The 19,367-nt window shown below is 43.7% G+C and overlaps 2 protein-coding genes across 2 annotated transcripts in view; one reads left to right on the top strand and one right to left on the bottom strand.

Moving 5' to 3' along the window:
- Window positions 1–10,983, bottom strand: part of grk6 (G protein-coupled receptor kinase 6) — a 32,041-nt gene extending 21,058 nt beyond the window's left edge. The window contains exons 1-2 of the mRNA XM_026327893.2: window positions 10,736–10,983; window positions 3,629–3,724 (exon numbers count right to left, since the gene is read on the bottom strand). Coding sequence (XP_026183678.1) covers window positions 3,629–3,724; window positions 10,736–10,787 — 148 coding nt within the window. The 5' untranslated portion in view covers window positions 10,788–10,983. The remainder of the gene's footprint in view (window positions 1–3,628; window positions 3,725–10,735) is intronic.
- A 1,678-nt stretch (window positions 10,984–12,661) lies between these two features.
- On the top strand, window positions 12,662–17,494 carry nop16 (NOP16 nucleolar protein homolog (yeast)). The gene is made up of 5 exons (XM_026328440.1): window positions 12,662–12,868; window positions 13,545–13,653; window positions 14,450–14,516; window positions 15,210–15,316; window positions 16,862–17,494. The coding sequence occupies exons 1-5, from the start codon at window positions 12,762–12,764 to the stop codon at window positions 17,003–17,005; spliced, it is 534 nt and encodes a 177-aa protein (XP_026184225.1). The 5' UTR covers window positions 12,662–12,761; the 3' UTR covers window positions 17,006–17,494.
- The last annotated feature ends 1,873 nt before the right edge of the window (window positions 17,495–19,367 follow it).

The following is a 19,367-nucleotide window of genomic DNA, read 5'->3' as shown; positions in this document are numbered from 1 at the left end:
TGCATTTTCACCACATCAGAAGATTGAATGTCATTTTAGGTCAAAATGAGTTGAAAACACAGAGTCATTGTCTTGTTTTTTCTGTGAGTGAGTTACAAAACTGGCCTGTGGAGCAGAAGAATCTACTTTCTGGATGTTTCTGCTTTTCTGTCACATTCTACCACATCAACTCAAGGTTTTCCTGCTCAACCAAAGGGGCTGTTTGTTCCTCATATACACCAGGTCCTGAAATTCCCAACTTAAATCCATCATTGTGCCTCAAACCTTCCTCCTGATCACAACCAGCCTGTGTCACATGTTGCTGCACTTCACCTTCCCTCTCTCACACACACACACACACACACACACACACACACACACACACACACACACGGCTGAAAGACTTCAGCTGTTTTCACTAAGCTCCATTTGTGCCGAGCTTCACTGCAGATTCACTCGACATGAGCAGAAGTGTCGTGGAGGAAGTGCATTATCTCCTGCTGCTTTCATTTCACAGCAGATTCAACCACGAGAGCATTAGTGAGACCCAACCAGGATGTTGGCTGATGATGTTCCAGTTCATCCCAAGTGGTCGAGGTCGTTCCAGCCCGAACTCTTTGTGTTCACGCTGTGTAAAATATCACTGTATGCAGGAGCAGGAGCATCAAGGCGGCCTTGTTGCTGAGGTGTGTGTGTGTGTGTGTGTGTGTGACTGGGTGAATAGACAAAGAGTGTAATGCGCACTCTTTGTAGGTATAAGACCGTTTAGGTCTTGAGTCGCTGCTTGAGCTAACGTCAGCTTCAAACACAGTCATCTTGGAAACAATTATCTAATGTGGGAATATTCTCTAAAACACTGAAAATTCATGTATCTGACTCAAAAGTGCTGTGATATAGTTAAGTTTAACTTCTTCAGGTTTACATTTCTGAGCTCAGGGAACAGGAAATGGCTTTGACGCCCATCCTCCTGTGTCTGAGCTCCTCTCTCTGGTCTGTTATCACAAAATCTGGCTTCTGCCTTCAACCTGCAACCCATTAAAATGAAAGTAACCATAGTGCTGGTTGAAAATGCAAAAACACCAGTTTGCTTCCTCTTTGTGCGTTGGTCACAGTTTCCTCTGTGGTGCAGTTTTGTTCCAGCCCACTTGCATTCAGGGTTGTCATGCTGCTGAGTCTTCTGAATCAGATCTGTGATCAGTTTGAACAGAGTCAAGTTACGACACATTTTAGCCGCTTGTCTATGAAAGTAGTGTGTAATATTCTGTGCATTACATCTGTGTGTGTATTACAGAGTTATGATGATTTGGAAACATCGCTTCTTCCCAAACTTTCTTTCTTTTTTTTTTTTTTTTTTGTAGAAACTGTTTCTTACTGATTCAGATCAGCGCTTGTTCCCTTTGCGGTTACTAATCAGAGCAGCATGTTGCAACACTGAGGAAAACGTTGACAGTACATGCACAGAGAACTTATAACACAGAGAGGCAGCGCTGATGGTTGATCAGCAGCTCTCAGCTTTGATTTTGTACCTCTGACCTTGACTTGGACCTCGACCTGTCAGACAGCAGTTCGAAGACAACCCGAGCCATCTACGCTCACATCCTGACTCCTGCATATGGTTCGATTTAGGCAACAAAAGCAGTTTGGCTGAGGTTATGAAAAGATGGTGGGTTGGTCTCACTATAGCAAACACAGCCTGCCTGCTGCTTCAAGCCACATGTCACACTAAGACCACAGCGTTTCCCTAAGCTGACCAAGTAACGAGCGCCCAAATATAACCAGCTTAACGGTTAATCACACTTTCTATAAACAGATATCAGATTATTGGAACTGACACTGTCACAAAAATAAAGTCACACTCTCTAAGATGATTTGTGGAGATCTGTGGAAACTGAAGCCTCGTTGATTATCACTGTGAAAACACTGAGGAGCAGTAGACGGGTTACGATGCAGCATGGTACCACTCAGCAAATCAGCTTCTTTGTTTAGGTTTTTGTTCGAAGGTGAGAAGGAAACATCGATGAACCAGTTGAATGTGGAGCTAGTGCCAGAGAACAGTTAGCTTAGCTTAGCATAACAACTGGAAACACCTAACCTGGCTCTGCCCAAAACACCTGTTGTAACTGTTTCTTCACTCACAACGTATTCATCCACCGAGTAGGCTACCTGTGCACGGTGTCTCTGGCTGCAGCACGGGTTGCCAGATATGGCCACAGGTTTGGGCTTTGGCCTCTGAGGTCTGCTGCTGACAGCACAGATATCTAGTGTACAAATGCGCACATCTATTTTTGTACAGTATTACAGATCGCTGCCGCTACACAGAGGAAATGGAGAATCGACATTGATCGTATTATCTGAGTGAAATCTAATAGGTTACTAATGCTGAAGTATTGCAGTGTGATTGGATCTGTGCATCCAAAATGAACCGAGACTGACTGGACGGTGTGTTGTTCTCAGAGACGGGCCTGAATACAAGATTTAGATGAGCTGCCCTGTATAGAGAGTTATACCTTAATATCCCTGTCCTGGAGGCCATGAGGGGACTTTCCCCTACAGACAAGTCAGATGCTGGAAAAGGGAAAATCCTTAATGTGAATCACATGTTGTTCCTATAACAGTTTTTATTAGTGAGGCTGCAAAACACTGTAGTGATGACGTCATGGGCCGAGTCAAAATGAGGACTGTTCTGCTGCAATACACTTTGGATTAAGTGTTTTCAACACACATGAGGATGTGCAGCCGCTGAAATGAGCAGCTCATATCAACTAAATAGAGCCACGTTAACATGCGGCTCCAGAGACGTCAGCTTTGGTCACTTTGGTCCAAATAATCCCAAAAACCACTGAATAGACTGTCATGAAATTTGGTTTTGATATTCATGTTCATGTTCCCCTCAGGATGAATTGGAAAGACTTCTGCAAAACTCAGGACATTCCCATCAAACACCAGTAACTACAGACTGACGCCACCATCTTCAGCTTCAGCTTCATCTTCACCAGCTCCATGCAGTTTAGACCAGACAGCAAACGCTTCATGAACTCAGCACAAACTGACTGCCAGTCAGGTTTTAATCGATCAGTGTGTTTATGTCCATCCAGTCTTCCTGAGACGCACAATATGAACATGATTATTGACTCAGTGTTCACTTGGTGTGTTTACTCAAGTTCTGTACAGGTTGTACAGTTTCTGATAAATGCATCTTCTAAATAATGTAGAAGTAAAGAACAGCTCAGGGCAGAATCAGATCAGAAGAGTTTCCTATAGGTTCGTCTGTTTTATGCTCCTCAAACAGAATCGTCAACAGATCAGAAGATCAGATCTGACGATGGAAATACTGTTCATTCATTTGCAGTTATGATCATGTGATGGGCAGGTAAAGGAGTCAGCTGACTGCACATACATCAAACTAGTAAATGAAAGCTGCGGAAATCTGTTCCTTCCATTTCATGAAGACACTTTTTAAACAAGAAGATCTGCAGAAGGTTTGCTGGGCTGAGGGGCTGTTCAGACAGAGCACCAAGCCAGTCACCATGGATACAAGGTCTGAATCTAGTTCAAAGGCCTTAGACTCACTCAGCACACAAAAGACTCTCACACTGAGCGAGATCAAAGCGCCTCAGTGCTGTTACACCGGGGACCAACACTGTCCTACCTGTGGTTTGTCGCAGCTCTTCACACAGACTTATGTGGGGGAACTGCAGCATCTGCTTCCATTTCTTGCTTTTTCCTTTTCGGTTTCCGCCGCCTCCTGCAAAACAAAAAACAGGTTTGGTTGAAACTCGGCGGGAAAAACAACACAGAGAGACTGAGGGAGGATTCAGTTGAACCCAGACACGGCACCCAGCGCTCAGATACGTCTCTCTCCTGGATTAGCTTGTTGGTCTGTTTCATTAACAAACAACGACGTAGTTTTGAAAATACTCAGGTCTGGGGTTTCAGAATGAGTCTCTGCTGTTTGTCTCGTAACTTCACAGTGATGCTTCTTTAAGGCAAACAGCTGGAAACCTCTCTTCATTTTCCTAATCTCCTAAACTCCAAGTCGGATTCAACTCTCTGCACAAACTTGTCGTAAATGGCTCGTTTCAACCAAATAAACCCCACGGGGTCATGACAAGGCTCACGCTTGTGACCTCTGAATATTTACATAACCCATATTATTGTCACACACGGCTGCGTGTTCTTCTCGTCCACAAACAGAGTGACACCATTCAGGTTGTGCTGTCGGAGACATGACAAAGATTTCAGGGCCGAAACAATCAGAAAGCTTTAATAAAGTCCACACACAAAGGTTTCTCATGAAAAGGTCTTTTAAAGCAAATCGATGAGTCAGTCAACCACCGCCCAGATGGAACACAATATTACAGAGTAGATGATGTTAGGCTGTCATTTATGATAACAGAAAGAGAAGTTAGAGCAAAGGGCCAGAGGCAAAGTCATATGACGAGGTCCTGTTGTACAGTAAACTGTGGGGAAACTGTTGTGTTTACATGTGATGTAGCATCTGATGGTTGACTGTAAACTTCACTCACACAGCTGCAGGTAGCAGGAGGGAGGTACTAAAGTTTGCATGCATCTAGGGATTTATAATCAGTTAGTGTCTCTCTGGTGCAGATACGTCTTTATATGAGTCCAGACGATGCTCAGACACCTGGACTCATGTCATTCACAGTCGGTGACACTGCAGGGATCGGGTCCATCCATTCATTTACAGTATTTTCTGCAGCTTTTTTCAGGGCTAGGTCACGGGGCCAGACTTCCTTCTCCCAAGACACTTCCTCCAGCTCTTTTGGGGAACCTGGTGTCCAGAACAGATGCCAGAGCCACCTCAGCTGGCTCTTCTCGATATGGAGGAGCAGCGGCTCTAGTCCGAGCTCCTCGCCCTATCTCTAAGAGAGCACCCGGCCACCATGGGAAGGAAGCTCATTGCAGCCACTTGTACCTGTGATCTTGTCCTTTCGGTCATGACCCAGAGCTCATGACCACAGGTGAGAGTAGGAACAAAGATTCTTACTGGAATTAAATGTTGTCTAGTGTCATAAAATGTGAAAATCATATTAATTAATGCTAAACATTGTCAATTACGTCCATACGGATAACTGAGGTAACATCACATCAGTGTGAGACCACACATGGTCTGTTACTAAAGCAAGGTCATCACTGGTTTTGTTCACTGATTCAAAATGCAACACACACACATCCCGTTAGTGCACAGGAAGCCCGTGCATTAAATAAGCCACTCAGCAAAGTGGTGAACCCTGATTTCGAGGTGCTGAACACTAGAATACATTAAGTTTAAATTACATGTTGTATTGCTCATTTCAGCATTAGTCTTAGGTCCGGACCCTTCAGTGGATTTTATCTGCACGAGAAAATCAGTGAAAGCCAGAAATTCTCATAGATCAGTCGTTTATTTCAGGTCAGGTTTTAGGTTTGGGACGAGCGTAGTAGCACAGGTTTGTGCAGCCTGGTCGAAGAAGCTGCAGGGAAGTGGAGACAAAGCGTGAGCAGTCAGAACACGCAGAGAGAAACCAGAGGAAGTTCCTGTACTCTTTCAGAAGCTCGTGCAGTGTGGGACAGGATCAGGTTCATTCACCACCACAAACAGAACAAGCACCAACATGACACACACTCAGGTAGATCAGAAATTCAGGCCAGTTTCAACTCCCTGCAAGTTCAGTTTGATGTCTCATGAAAAACACACAAAAAAAAACACTTTTCTCTCAACATGAGAATTTACTGCTTATTTGTTTATTTATTTATTGACTGTTGGTCTGAAAAAAAAACAGGCCATCAGCTTTAAGAACTTTTAGGAAACTTGTAGAAAGAGACTGTTTGATTGATTAATTAGATTAAAATTAAAAAGGTTCAACAATAAATAATAAGGAACAATAAGGTACAGCCTGGGCAGGTCACCAGACTGGATTTAATCATGTCAGAGTATGACAATAGCTTGTTAGCATGTTAGCTTATCAGCCTGTTAGCATGTCAGCCAGTTAGCATGTTAGCCTGTTAGTCAGTTGGTCTGTTAGCATGTCAACCTATTAGCATGTTAGCTTGTCAGTCGGTTAGCATGTCAGCCTGTTAGCATGTTAGCTTGTCAGTTGGTTAGCATGTCAGCCTGTTAGTTTTTCAGCCTTAGCTTGTCAGCCTGTTAGCATGTTAGCTTGTCATCCTGTAAGCCAGTTAGCATGTCAGCTTGTTAGCATGTTAGCTTGTCAGTCGGTTAGCATGTCAGCCTGTTAGTTTTTCAGCCTTAGCTTGTCAGCCTGTTAGCATGTTAGCTTGTCATCCTGTTAGCCAGTTAGCATGTCAGCCAATTAGCCTGTGCTGTACCGATAAGTTGATTGATTGATTGATTGATTGACTGATTGATTACTGCTGCCTACAGCCTTTGCAGACTCTCTGCTGCAGTTGGGCTACGCTGAACAACTTTTAGTGCTCATTACTGTTGATTTAAACGCTTCTTTGTTGTTTGAGGCATCTCCTGCCGTCATTACTCGTTGCTGTGATGAGGCTCCAGGATTTGCCATTCAAATAGTAGAAGAAGCTGCTTTTACTGAGCAAAAGAGACTTATTGTCACAGACACGATGCAAACGAGATGCTTTGTTTGTGTCCAGGAAACAGTTGATAATATCAGCCCCACAATTACAGATAAGCTGACTGATGACTGATGTTCAGTCAGTGCATTAGTGGAAATGGAAACAGCAGAAAAATATGAAGGGACAGGGAACACATTCACCACAAAATGATGAACATTCACAATTAGACTGAAAACAGCCTCATTAGCTTCAGTCGTGGAGGAAGGAATCATCCCACACGGACACAGGGAGGTCAAAGGTCACTTGTCAGCACTGTTTACATTTGACCACAATCACATGATGCAGCCTGGCTGTAGGTAACCATCACTATAATGTTATACCAGTGTCAACAAAACTAATGACATTTTGTCCCATGTCATCTGCCATACAGGACTCTGGAGTGGACAACAGCTAGAAAGTTTGCAGATCTGTGGTGATGACTGCATATTTATTTATTTTGTAGTTTTATTGAATGTGTTTTGTGTTTTTGACTGCACCAAAAATAGATTTAATCTTGTTAAGGTGTCAAGTAAAAATGAGCTTTCTGACAGAAAGTAGGTTTGTGGGAAGGCTGAGGTTTTTCTGGCTCCTGCAGATCATCTGCTGCTCAAACAGTGAGTTACTTCTATTCGGTCGCAGCAAGGACTAAATCCTTCAGGGCCTGTAAACCTGATAAATTCTTGTCCTGAACTGAGCAGAGTTGGGGTCTTGGACTCCAGATTGGGGACGTGTGAAGAATCTGTATTGTGTGTTTGTCGATTTTAGTAATTTTATTCCCAACTGGGACTTGACTGTCAAAAATCCCAGACATCACAGACATAATGCATCGATTCCACAACCTGAGCATGCATTCAGAGTGAACTTCTTGGCGCTAAGATGGCAGACGGAGAAAATATTACAGATACAGGATGAAATCAGGTAAAGTCCATCATTTTCCTGACTTCGTGGCTGGAGGTGTGTTTTTTATACTGCTTTGCAATAGTCTGTTTAAAATGATCACTTAGCAAACAGCTAATCAATGCTGATACTGTCTGCCAATAGATGGACTGATGATAATGCAGGACTTGCTTTGAATTCCTGAGCTATATCGGTGCAGTTTTCAATTTCAACCATGAGAGACTTGAGATTTGACTTGGACTTTCAAAAGCAATTAGCATTAGCCTGTTCCCTCCTTTTGGGTTGTGCAGCTGATTGCGTTGCTTTTATTGTTATTGATGTTTGTAAGATTCATTGATCGGGTGCAGACGTGACTGAAAATTACCCAAAAGCCTCAGCGAAATGGCCCTGAACAAACTAAATAATTAATAAGGATATTATTTTGTTTTTGCCGTCTAATTTTCCTGAGGTAGCAAAGTTTCATTGTGAATCTGCTCAGGCTGAAAAATCAGGATTTGTTCTAAATGTGCAGGTGGTTTTTCGTGGCTCTAAGGAGCTGATGTAAAAGGCTGCTGTGTGTGATGGAGCAGAGCTGCACATCAGGCATCATTAGCATGTGTCATGCAACAAACGTCCAGGGTCTGAAGTGTCACCTCCACGGAGCACACAAGTTGCTCAGCGTGATGTTCAACCTTAATGTGGTTTAGGGGTTTATTTTCCGCTGCTTTGTACAGACCACAGATCAACACACACACGCCAAGAGAAAATTACACACCAATTGATCCACCAGCTCATATTTACATATCATCTTTTTTCATCCTGACCCAAAGCAGCTCAGAGCAGCTGTGTGGGGTTTTATACGATCACATCAGCTCTAAACTCCCGAGCAGCGGAGAGGAAAAGCTTCAAACTTCCACCTGCTGCTCCTCTCGCCCTGTTCTCTCCTCCACATTAATGTGCATTACTTCAACAAACACCACGTGATTTTCGGGCGTTGATGCTCAAGCTGTTTCCTCTCTCCCTGCCATCTGCAGCCACCAACATGGGAAGTTGCCTTACCCTCCCAAGGCCTCGGCTCAGGTTGTTTGCATTTTTAATTTCTCCAAGTTATTTGGAGTCAGTCGGCCTGATAAGTATAAAACCTAAACACTTTGTCTTTGAACAGGAACATTAAAGTCACCAGTGTGTAATAACAGAGTTCACACTGTGCAGAAACAAAAAGTGCAGAGGATGCAGTTCATCCAAAACCTGCTGATTTCTCCAACCAAACCCAACATGAGGACACAGGATCTGAGGAGGTGAAGCTGCTTCCTCTGCCTTAAATTTGAACTCCACCTTTAAAAAACAAACTTTCTATCTGTGACCTCTGCTCAGCTTCTTCTGGCACACATGCTGTCAGGGACAGTTGATTGAGATGAACGGATCACGACACTCATCTTCTCGTGTCCTTCTCTAGATGGATTTTAAATGACGCTGAGGCCTCTGAAATTTGATTTCCTGAAATGGACTAGTGCTAATTGCTTCCTCAAAGGTCGGAAATCACCTAAAAATGATTGTTAATGTGGAATATACACAAGGTGTGGTTAAATGAGCAGTCCAGCTATTAGGCACTTTCACAAAGTTAGAGACGGGTTGAAAAAGAAAGATCAAAATCATCGAAACATCGTTAAATATCCGTCAAGAGCAGCTAATGAATTTGTGAGGAACCAATTAAAGGTATTTGTTCCCTATTCTTTGACTTTTTATAGATGACACTAACAAAAATCCTTCCTGCCTCCTAAATTCCAGCGTCTTTCCAATCACGGCCTCAGATGACAAACAGCTGCTTCAGGACTCTTTGTGGAAACTGAACTTCACCTGTAAAGTCAGGCCTAAACATGCAGGACACCTTCACACTGAAGGAACCATGTGAAGCGCTCAGGTGGCCGTGTTTACATCAGCCCAGCGGTGGACTGGTGGTGATTTGCTGCATGTTTCACTTTGCATGTCATTGGCACATTGTTTCATTTTACATGTTTGCACATGAGCAGATGTCTGAATTATATGATGTATAGTCAGTTAGTCTGGGCTCTAACATTGACTGTGATAATACCCAGTGAGAAACTGCTTTTCTGAGCTCCACAGGTCAGAGGTCAAGGCCTGCCTGGTGCTCAAGGGCACGTTAGAAGGGCAGATGGGCACCAACACAGAGCCCAGAGTCCCGGTCCTCTACAAACACAACAAATAAGCTGAATTGAGCAGATAAGCTCACAGCCAGGGATCTTATCGTCTGCAGATGGCATTCGGATTATTCTGGTAATGAGTCACCACAACCTTTGTCTCCGGCTCAGAAAAACAATAACAAAGGGCAGTGGTGATGCTGCCAATGTAAGAAGTCTGACTTTAAGAGAAGTTACTGTTCATAATGATATGATTGTGTTTTAGACATTAATCTGAGCTGAGCCCGCAGGTGTCAGGGCAGAAGTTGCAGAAACCCACAGGTGAGCAAATAAAAGGCTTTGCAGAGGAACAAGACCATAAACTCATAAATTCAAAATAAAATTCAGTCTTTGCGCAGAGCTGAGCAGCTGCAACATCCTGTTTCGCAAACGCCAGGACGATGCTGCAACATCAGCAAAGGGAAACCCGAAGTGTCGCTGCAGCCACATTTCACAGAGCAACCTCTTCCGGACCCCGTACTTCGCCTCTCACGCAGAATCAAAGCCAGGACGAACTCCATTTAAAAAATCATCCATTTTGGTTCTAACAATGTCCGGTCACTGTCCACAAAACACACAACAGCGCGGGAATGTTTTACAAGTCAATGGGATCGGCGCTTTAATTCGGCATAAACAAATACACAGTGAGTGTTTTTAATAAACATTAAATCGACCAGATTGGCATCCCCACTGTTGCGTTTCAACGTGTTTATAACGCTGTCATTGATCTTTACAGGTTCGCACCATCACTGAGGAAGACACAGATTATTGAGCAATTAATACATTTAGTAAAACGAGTTTCACGCCGAATTGGCCACGGTTTGCTACAGAGCTGGGTGAGAGTTCTAGACCGATTAAAGACCCATGTAGGCTGTGGGACAAACCGGAAAACTTTAAATTGTTCAACTCGGAAACGAAGTTTGGCGGGTCGGTTCAGTGACTCGGGCGAACTGTGCGTATTTTGGATAATATCTGTGCGCAGCATCAAATATCTGATGAGCAACCGAGAGAAAGTGTAGTAGCGGTTTCTGTCACCGGTCCCGGGGCGTTCCCCTGCCGTTTGTACCGGCAGAGAGGAGCTGTCAACCCGCCGTCTCCATCCTTACCTTCCCGTGCTTTGAGCAGCACCGTGTTGGCCACGATGTTCTCCAGCTCCATGTCGATGCTGTGTGGGGTCACGGCGGCAGACCGAGCGCCTGGTCCCCCCCTCCTCCTCCCCAAGGAGGCTTCAGTCTCGGCTTATCCTTCCTAAACACCGTCCGCCACCTCCACCCGCCGCACAGACTCAACAGTCCGCTTTCAGTCTCGTCCGCTGTCAGTGCGCAGCCCTGCGCTCCTCTCTCCTCCTCCTCCTCTCTGTCCTCTCTCCTCCTCCTCCTCTCTCCTCCTCCTCTCTGTCCTCTCTCCTCCTCCTCCTCCTCCTCCTCTCTCCGCCCTGAAGCTGCTGTCAGACAGCAGGGACAGCTGCTTTTTAATAAAACCTGAGCTCACACGTCCAACCTGGCACAGTTTCTTTATCTGTTGGAGCAGGTTGAAACATATGACTGCAAGTGTACCTGTACCTTACGTGAGTATTTCCATGTAGTACTACTTCATCCTTGGACTTCACTACATGTCAGAGTCAAACCTTGTACTTTATCCTGCTCTACATTTACCTGATAACTTTAGTTCCTTTTCAGGATCAGATGGATCCAACAAAATACAGACTGATCATCAAACTTTATTGATCCCTGGGGGGAAATTCCCAAGATACCCAGCAGTATGGAAAGTACTTCAAATTAGAAGTATATAAGGTAGTTAACGTCAGCTACCCAGCGGTATATAAAGTACTTCAAATTAGAAGTAAATAAGGTAGTTAACGTCAGCTACCCAGCGGTATATAAAGTACTTCAAATCAGAAGTATATAAGGTAGTTAACGTCAGCTACCCAGCGGTATATAAAGTACTTCAAATCAGAAGTATATAAGGTAGTTAACGTCAGCTACCCAGCGGTATATGAAGTACTTCAAATCAGAAGTATATAAGGTAGTTAACGTCAGCTACCCAGCGGTATATGAAGTACTTCAAATCAGAAGTATATAAGGTAGTTAACGTCAGCTACCCAGCGGTATATGAAGTACTTCAAATCAGAAGTATATAAGGTAGTTAACGTCAGCTACCCAGCGGTATATAAAGTACTTCAAATTAGAAGTATATTAGGTAGTTAACGTCACCTACCCAGCGGTATATGAAGTACTTCAGATCAGAAGTATATAAGGTAGTTAACGTCAGCTACCCAGCGGTATATGAAGTACTTCAAATCAGAAGTATATAAGGTAGTTAACGTCAGCTACCCAGCGGTATATAAAGTACTTCAAATCAGAAGTATATAAGGTAGTTAACGTCAGCTACCCAGCGGTATATAAAGTACTTCAAATTAGAAGTATATAAGGTAGTTAACGTCAGCTACCCAGCGGTATATAAAGTACTTCAAATTAGAGGTACATAAGGTAGTTAACGTCAGTACTGTATGAAACCAAATTAGGACAAAACTTCTGAAATAATTAAACATTATGATCTTTGTTGTTCATTGTGGGGAAGAAACATCCCAATCAAACTCTTCTAATATATTCTCTGATTGATTATTTATCGCATGTATATGATTTTTAATGTAAAGGTCAGACTGACACCTGCAGGATAAAAGCAGCCGCTGCAGCTGTTTCCATCCTGATTGGCCCGATCACCCAAATTAAAGTATTGATAAAGAGAAAAAAAGGGGGTGGTGTGAAAAACTGGTGTAAAAGGGCAAAGACATAGTTGGAGAGTCTTTTCTGTCAGTGCTTTTATCTCTGTAATGGGTTTTCAGCCCGTTTTGTCCTTTTGTTTTGGTATTTTATCATTTTAGCGTTAACAGTTTTGTGTATTTGTATTTTTTTCATTGTTTTTTGTGTTTTTGCTTCTTTGTGTAGTTTGTAGTTTCACACAAACAGAGAAAATGTTAAAATTAAAGAGGAATTTTAAAAATGAAAGGTCAATGGGGCGGGGCCTGTGTTCACGTGACGGGAACAAAACAAACACGTGCTTCCTGTTGCTGCTGCACGTTGTCGCGGCCTCAGACCAACAAACCGCCGAGAAAACAGAAAAAGCACGAACATGCCGAAAGCCAAGAAGTCAGGCAAGAAGAAGAAGTTTAACTACAACCAGGACCGGAAGAAGCTGAAGAAGCAGTTTATTAAAAAGAGCAACCCGAGGATAGAAAAGTAAGTGACGAGCGGGCTGTTAGCATGTTAGCTAATGTTGGCTAACCCTCTGAGCCTGTTACCCCTGTTTGTTTGTTTGTTTGTTTAGTAGAGCGTCAGAAACAGGTGGTAAAGGTGGTAAAGGGTGTTTCCCATGAAGCTCCAGGTGTCACCTTAAAGTTCTGCTGTTTTCTGACAGTTTTCCTCGTTAGCTGATGTTATTAGACGTTGTTGAACATTAATAAACACAGCAGACTCCTCCATCGTCCTGTAAAACTGTTTATAATGTAGGAAATAACCCAATAATAGGAACCTAGAATGGACTATTGGCTAATATACACTGTAAACAACATAATACACTGCGCCACCTTTGCACCATGTTTGATCTCTGTGTCACTGTGACGTGTTGCTGCAGTTTAAGTGTTGAGAAGTTGTTCATATACGGATTTTGTCCACAGGTCAAGTGATTTTACAAGACCTGGCAACCCAAAAGTTGCTCTTTTAAATGGTCACAGTTGATCTATAACTCGGTTTAACCACTAATGAACCCAGACCAGTGTCACTATCCCAGCTGACATGAGGCACACCAGTTGCTGTTACTGGTATTTTACTGGTTTATCACTGATTCACAGCATAAATGCAACTGATCACGACAGATGACACCAGATTTTATTGTGACTGTCTTTTTGTTTCTTAGTGCACACATTCGAAATGCGTGGGACAACCAGAAGTCCATGTCCAGAAACCTCCTGGAGATGGGTCTGGCCTTCGATCCGAACCGCACCGTGCCCATAAGGAAACAGAGAGTAAGACATGGCTGTGGGTTTGGGTCTGGGGACTTAGTTTCTGTATTTAGTCATACGTCTGTGTTTTGTTGTTTCATCTGAGAACAAAAACTTCTTCTAATGACACAGTGTCCAGGTTCTTTGCCCCGAAAAGATCAAGCTTCAGTTTTCAGATCAGTTTCCACTTTCCAGTTGTTTGAATTTCAATCACAGGAAGATGATTTTTTTCCCCAACATTCCTGAACACGAGCCATAAAAAAAAATACTAAAAATGTCCTGGAGTTAAACAGCAGATCGTCTGTGTTTGACTCTAAACTGAAAATAATAAATGTCTCCCACAGGTCAGGGCTTTAAAAACACCTGTGTTCATGGGCTGTAGTTTGTGTTTTCATCAGAAGGGGGCGACAGAGTGTTGGTCAAACCACATACTAAACTGCAGTCACATGTTTGTGAACTAATAGAGATACACTGCACATTTTCTGGACAATACAATCTATAAAAAAAAGGTCACAATAAACAATGTAGTTAGTAAATTATTGGCAGCGTTCAGTAGGAAATCCCTCAGATCAATGAAACACACAACTTCACTGTGTTTTCACCAGAGTTTTACTGTTTGAAATGTTCATTTTCTGTTTTTCAATATTTTAATGCTGCTGCTGATCTCAGGCCTCTGGGGAGCAGCTCGCTCCAGCAGCCTCACACACGGTTTCATTTTGAGAACTCGCGACAGCGAGCGGCTCAGCAACGATCAGCCAGCACAATTTCCTACCTGCCATGTCACCTGGTCTTCATAACGTGTTCTTGTTCACCCGTGTAGCTCGTCGGCGAAGTCAGAGAGACTAAAGCTGCCGTCGGCGCCGTGACCAAACCCTACGTCCTCAACCGTGAGTCCTGCTCTTTGACTTTGACTCCTCAGCTTTTATCTGTTGTGCAGCTGGGATGGTTTTATGTCGGTGCCTGGTTTTGGTTTAGTTTTCATTTTTTCACCATCATCCAAAACTGTTTTAGCACAGAAACTAAAGACACATCACTTTGTTTTTTTTTTGCCATGCTTTTATCTGCAGAGGATTTCGAGGCTGCAGCTGTCACTGTTTGTTGTATACAGTTGCCATGGTTACAGATGCTGTTTGTTTACAAGTGGTGTTTGGGCTGATATTAGACGGGACCTGACAGTTGAATTCAGTTTGGGTTTCAGGCTGTTGTTGCTGCATTTCCTTTCTTCTACGTTTCCTTTTGCTTTCATCTGAAGTCACGACTCCTGGTCATCACCGTGTTACAGACTGTTTCACATCACGTCACTTCACTTCATCTTTCTCTTCCTGTCTTTTGGCCGTGCAGTGTGAATGAAGACAGAGCAGCTCTTTTACAGCTTGTGCTGTTACGCTCAGAGCAGTCGGCCTTCCTCCAGTGGACGAGCTGAAATATTTTGTTGATGACAAGTGACTGGGATGTTTTGCTGAATTCAAACAGATGAATGAAGCATCAAATCCAGATAGTCATTACAAACGAGGCGGAGGAGGAACACGACCGATGGCCTTGTTACCGTGCTGATTAGTTCTCCTGTTTGGCTTTGACAGAGCTGGAGGAGGAGGCCGGCCGTCCAGAGAAAGACACCAAGACGTTATCGTCCGACCTGGTCGAGTACGTCCAGTACATGGTCCGGGAGCACAAAGATAACTACAAGGTAAACGCACAAACCAAAACACAGCCGTGAGTGTAGTCGACCACGAGCTGTTTATCGTCCTTTGCTTTACTTTGATTTCATTTCGTCCCGACAGGCGAGAAACTTTTGAGATGATGATTCACATCAAGGCCAGTTTTAATGAAGTGATTTGTTCTTTCACCCAGACGACGACGCAGAATAGACACACACTGATCAGATCCCGTCTGCATCTGTCAGATTTAGTTCTGTGTCAACGATGCAGATGAAAAGAACCTGATCATCCCCACTGAAAGTACGTTGTGCATAAAGACTGAGAAACACAGTCTGATGTCAGATATTCAGTCTGTATCTTCGGGAGAGTTTAAAGGACTGAGCTCACAGACGCTGTGTTGCTGTGGAGGAAACTTTATCTGTTGAATATTTATTATCTCGAGTGTGAGTGATAGCAGGCTCCTCGTGTTTTGGTTTCCCTGAAAACCTTGGGTTGGATCTGCACGGCTGAAGGACAAACACGAGTCCAGTTCAGTGCGATTTTGTTTGTGTCACAGCTTTAATCAGCAGTGGAAGGTGCGGACAGAGCTCGGTGTGTTTGTAGTTTTTACTGCTCAGAGCAGCGAGAGGCTGAAATCTTTGTTGCTCAAGTTTTTACATTTCGTTCTGACTGATTTTTAACAGCCGCATTAACAGGGACTGAGTCAGGAGTCAAGTCCGAGAAGATTGTGTGTGTGTGTGTGTGTGTGTGTGTGTGTGTGTGTGTGTGTGTGTGTGTGTGTGTGTGTGTGTGTACGTGTGTACGTGTGTACGTGTGTACGTGTGTACGTGTGTACGTACAGTGACCTGTAGACACCTGTGGTTATAGAACTGCTCTGTAACTTAGTAGTTTAGTGATGGACACAGCGTCATTGTCAGTCGACTCACGTCACCTGTTCCACCTGGTTTTTACTGAAGGTCAGACCAGGAAAAAGACTCGTGCTCACGGTTTGTCCAACGTTTGCAGACACAGGTGATGTCTGTCCGTCCTGTGGCCTCAGGGTTTGGTTTTAGACGAAGGATGGATCCTGTTGACGTGGCTGATCTGACTTTTCATCAAGCAGCACTAATAACTCAGACCACATCAGTGCTGCACGTCCAGTTTCAGTGTACCGATGTGGTGATTGTTGTTCTGAACAGTTGGTGTGTTTTCATGATAACCAGGGGTGTGACGATGTAGTTACAGCTGATGTCACTCTTCTTTCTTTCTCCTTGACTGCACTATTTGTGTTTGTAATTTGATTTTGAGGTCAGCCGCTAATCAGTGTATTTGCATAACTTCATGTTTTGTCCATGTCTGGCCTTTTTCAGTTTGTAAGATTTTACCATCTCAACAAATGATCCACCCTGCTCCTGCGACAGCTCATTGATATATTCAATATGTTCTCTTTAGCTCCGTCTATGTTCCCTGTCCTCTACCTGATCTGATGAGTGTGTGTCTGTATAGTGTCGGTTCTTCTCTGTTTGATCGCCTCTGAAGACGTCGGGTGTCCCAGGGCTCGGACTAACTGTCCTGTGGTGTCGTTCTCCCTGCAGGCGATGGCCAGAGATGAGAAGAACTATTACCAGGACACCCCCAAACAGATCAAGAGGAAAATCAACGAGTACAAGCGCTGCCACCCGGAGCACTACGCCGCCTTCATCAGCTCTTTATCCAGCCCACGGCCGATGGAGTTTTAGGACTGTCGGCTCTGTTCTGGAGCTGATGCGGTTCTGACCGTCACAGTGGAGACTGACGCTCAGATTGTGGCAGGAGAAGAGAAATGAAAGTGACATGAGTGCGTCTCCTGGGGGACATCTCAGGTGGATGTTTTCTTCTTTTTGTGTCGGGAATATTTCCCAGATCCACTGCCAAGTCTGTTTAAAAACTCCGGAGATGTTTAATTTTTAATGTATCACCTTAAAAACTCATTTAGCAGATGTTGTTCTGTCTCCGGTGCAGAACCGGGACACTTCCCGCTTTATTCTGTCTCTGCCGTGTCCTGTGCTGTCGCCCTGATCGTCTCATTAACGTCCAAGTTACCGTGTTTGTGACCGAGTGGGATCTCTGCAGTGCAGATATGTGTCACAGCACATTCAGCCCCCTGGTGTGTTTCATTGATCACAGCTGTGTTAGATGTGTTAATACTGACGGTCCGACCACAAGGACCATGATTTCACTTCCATATTAAACACGTTACAGAACAGAAAAGTTCCACTTTGACTTTTTTAGCTTGTTTCTTAAACTCTTTATGTGCATGTTAAGAAAATGTGTTATACATGAATCTGTATCTCTGCTGTTGAATCACGGAGCAGATCTCATCACGTCTGAGTCCTCAACAACCTCGGTGTCTTTGGACGACGGGAAAAGTCAGAACGAAGGTGGATTTAGTCAGTGGAGACGTGAAGTGTTTTCCTTTCAGAAAGGAAATGACATGTTTCTCCTTCGTACACTCAGGCACGGTCTGTTTTTATTTTGTACGGTTCTGTACAAATAAGTACCAACCTGTGCCAGCTAACACCGTGTTTTGGCTGCAGGGTGATCATGTGACACCCACCTTAATATATATTTCCATGACTGTACTTTCACACCCCGCAGAGCTGGGTTTCTGTGGCTGCGGAGAACCAGGATGGAGCAATACAGCAGAAAAGAGGAGAGGTCACTGCAGCGAATATGGGTTCTAAACCTTCTTGTGTTCAGGAACCTTCAGACGGAACATGTAGAAACTTGGCTTTATCATCCGTCACCTGTGCTCCTGCCATCTGAGAAAAGCTGCTGCTCCCCGTCCTTCAGGAGCTGGTGCTGTGCATGTGTGAACGTATTTAAAGAACTTGGCTTGAAGAGACGTCCGGTCCCCCGCAGTTTGGTAAAAGGGATTTCACTGAGACGAAGAGTCGGCAGCTTGTCAGTACGCTCAGAAACACACAGATTAGCTTTGTGGGTATGTGAACGTTTATCACTGCAGGACCCTGCTCACCACCCTGGACCTCAGTTTGGCAGCATAGTGAGTTTATCTTGAACAGCATCGGTGATTTCAGACGCTGCTTCGTGTGTTTGGTTGTTGTGGGTGTGTTACAGGAGTCTGGCAGCAATGAGCAAAGGTCACACGTGGAGCAAAGTCCGAGTTTCTGAGGAGTCTGGAGGAGGCGTGTTAAACCTGTAATGGTCGTCTGTGTCTGTTTCAGTCGGGCGTTTTAAAGAGGAGGAAAGACTTTTGGAAGCGTTGTCTTCAGCAGGGCGGAACAGAACGCAGCACGTTATCTACGGTCTTTATTTGTTTACCTGCTGCTCAGCCACAGTTTGAGCTGCATCTGCTGTGGTGACCCCGTCTGCTCCCGTCAGTCTTTTACGGCCTCCGTCCACTGATCAGCTCAAAGCTCCACATTTAACCGTTTAGAAACTCAAACATGACGTGTGGTGAAATGTGTTTTCCTGCGTGAGACTTTACTCAATATAAATAAAACTGATTCTCCTTAATATCTGACATTTGTCTGAGCTTGTGACCAGATAAAATCTAAATCTGTCCGGGGTTAACGAAGCCACATCTTTAGGGCCCCGTGACTTTTTAACTTGACTTTAAGTTCAGGACCAAAACCTGGAATCTGTATTAACATTCAAACATTAACAGGCTCAGTCACTGGCTAAATGTTAACAAGTCAATATGATCACCTGTGGTGGGAACCATTTACTCTGAGTATTATTTAAATATGATTTTGACGTACCTGACCTTTTAGTATTTTAGTTTCCTGCCACTTTTTACTGCAAATAAGACAAAAACCTGATTTTGACCAGAAAATATCTTAAATGTTTAGAAAAGCAGCTACAAAGAAAAGCAGATTAATGATTTGTCCTTAATCTGCTTGTGCTTGAATAAAAATTAGTTTCAATTTTTCTTCATTCTGAGTGAAAGTACCTTTACTCAAGTACTGTGAGTACAATTCTGAGATATTTGTACTCGTGGATTTCCATTTTCTGCTTCTTAAAACCTGGACATATCATAACTCTCTGTGTCTGATAACGTTAGTTCCTTTTCAGAGTCAATAAACCAGTTGAGCCACATGC

The sequence above is a fragment of the Mastacembelus armatus genome, chromosome 14 (assembly GCF_900324485.2).
Source record: "Mastacembelus armatus chromosome 14, fMasArm1.2, whole genome shotgun sequence".
Lineage (NCBI taxonomy): Eukaryota > Metazoa > Chordata > Actinopteri > Synbranchiformes > Mastacembelidae > Mastacembelus > Mastacembelus armatus.
This window is presented reverse-complemented; position numbering and strand designations above follow the sequence as displayed.

Coding starts and splice junctions, on each gene's coding strand:
- nop16 (XM_026328440.1), top strand. CDS start 12,762: ATGCCGAAAGCCAAGAAGTCAGGCAAGAAGAAGAAGTTTAACTACAAC. Junction 13,654..14,449: donor TGCCCATAAGGAAACAGAGA/GTAAGACATGGC, acceptor TCACCCGTGTAG/CTCGTCGGCGAAGTCAGAGA. Junction 15,317..16,861: donor AGCACAAAGATAACTACAAG/GTAAACGCACAA, acceptor TTCTCCCTGCAG/GCGATGGCCAGAGATGAGAA.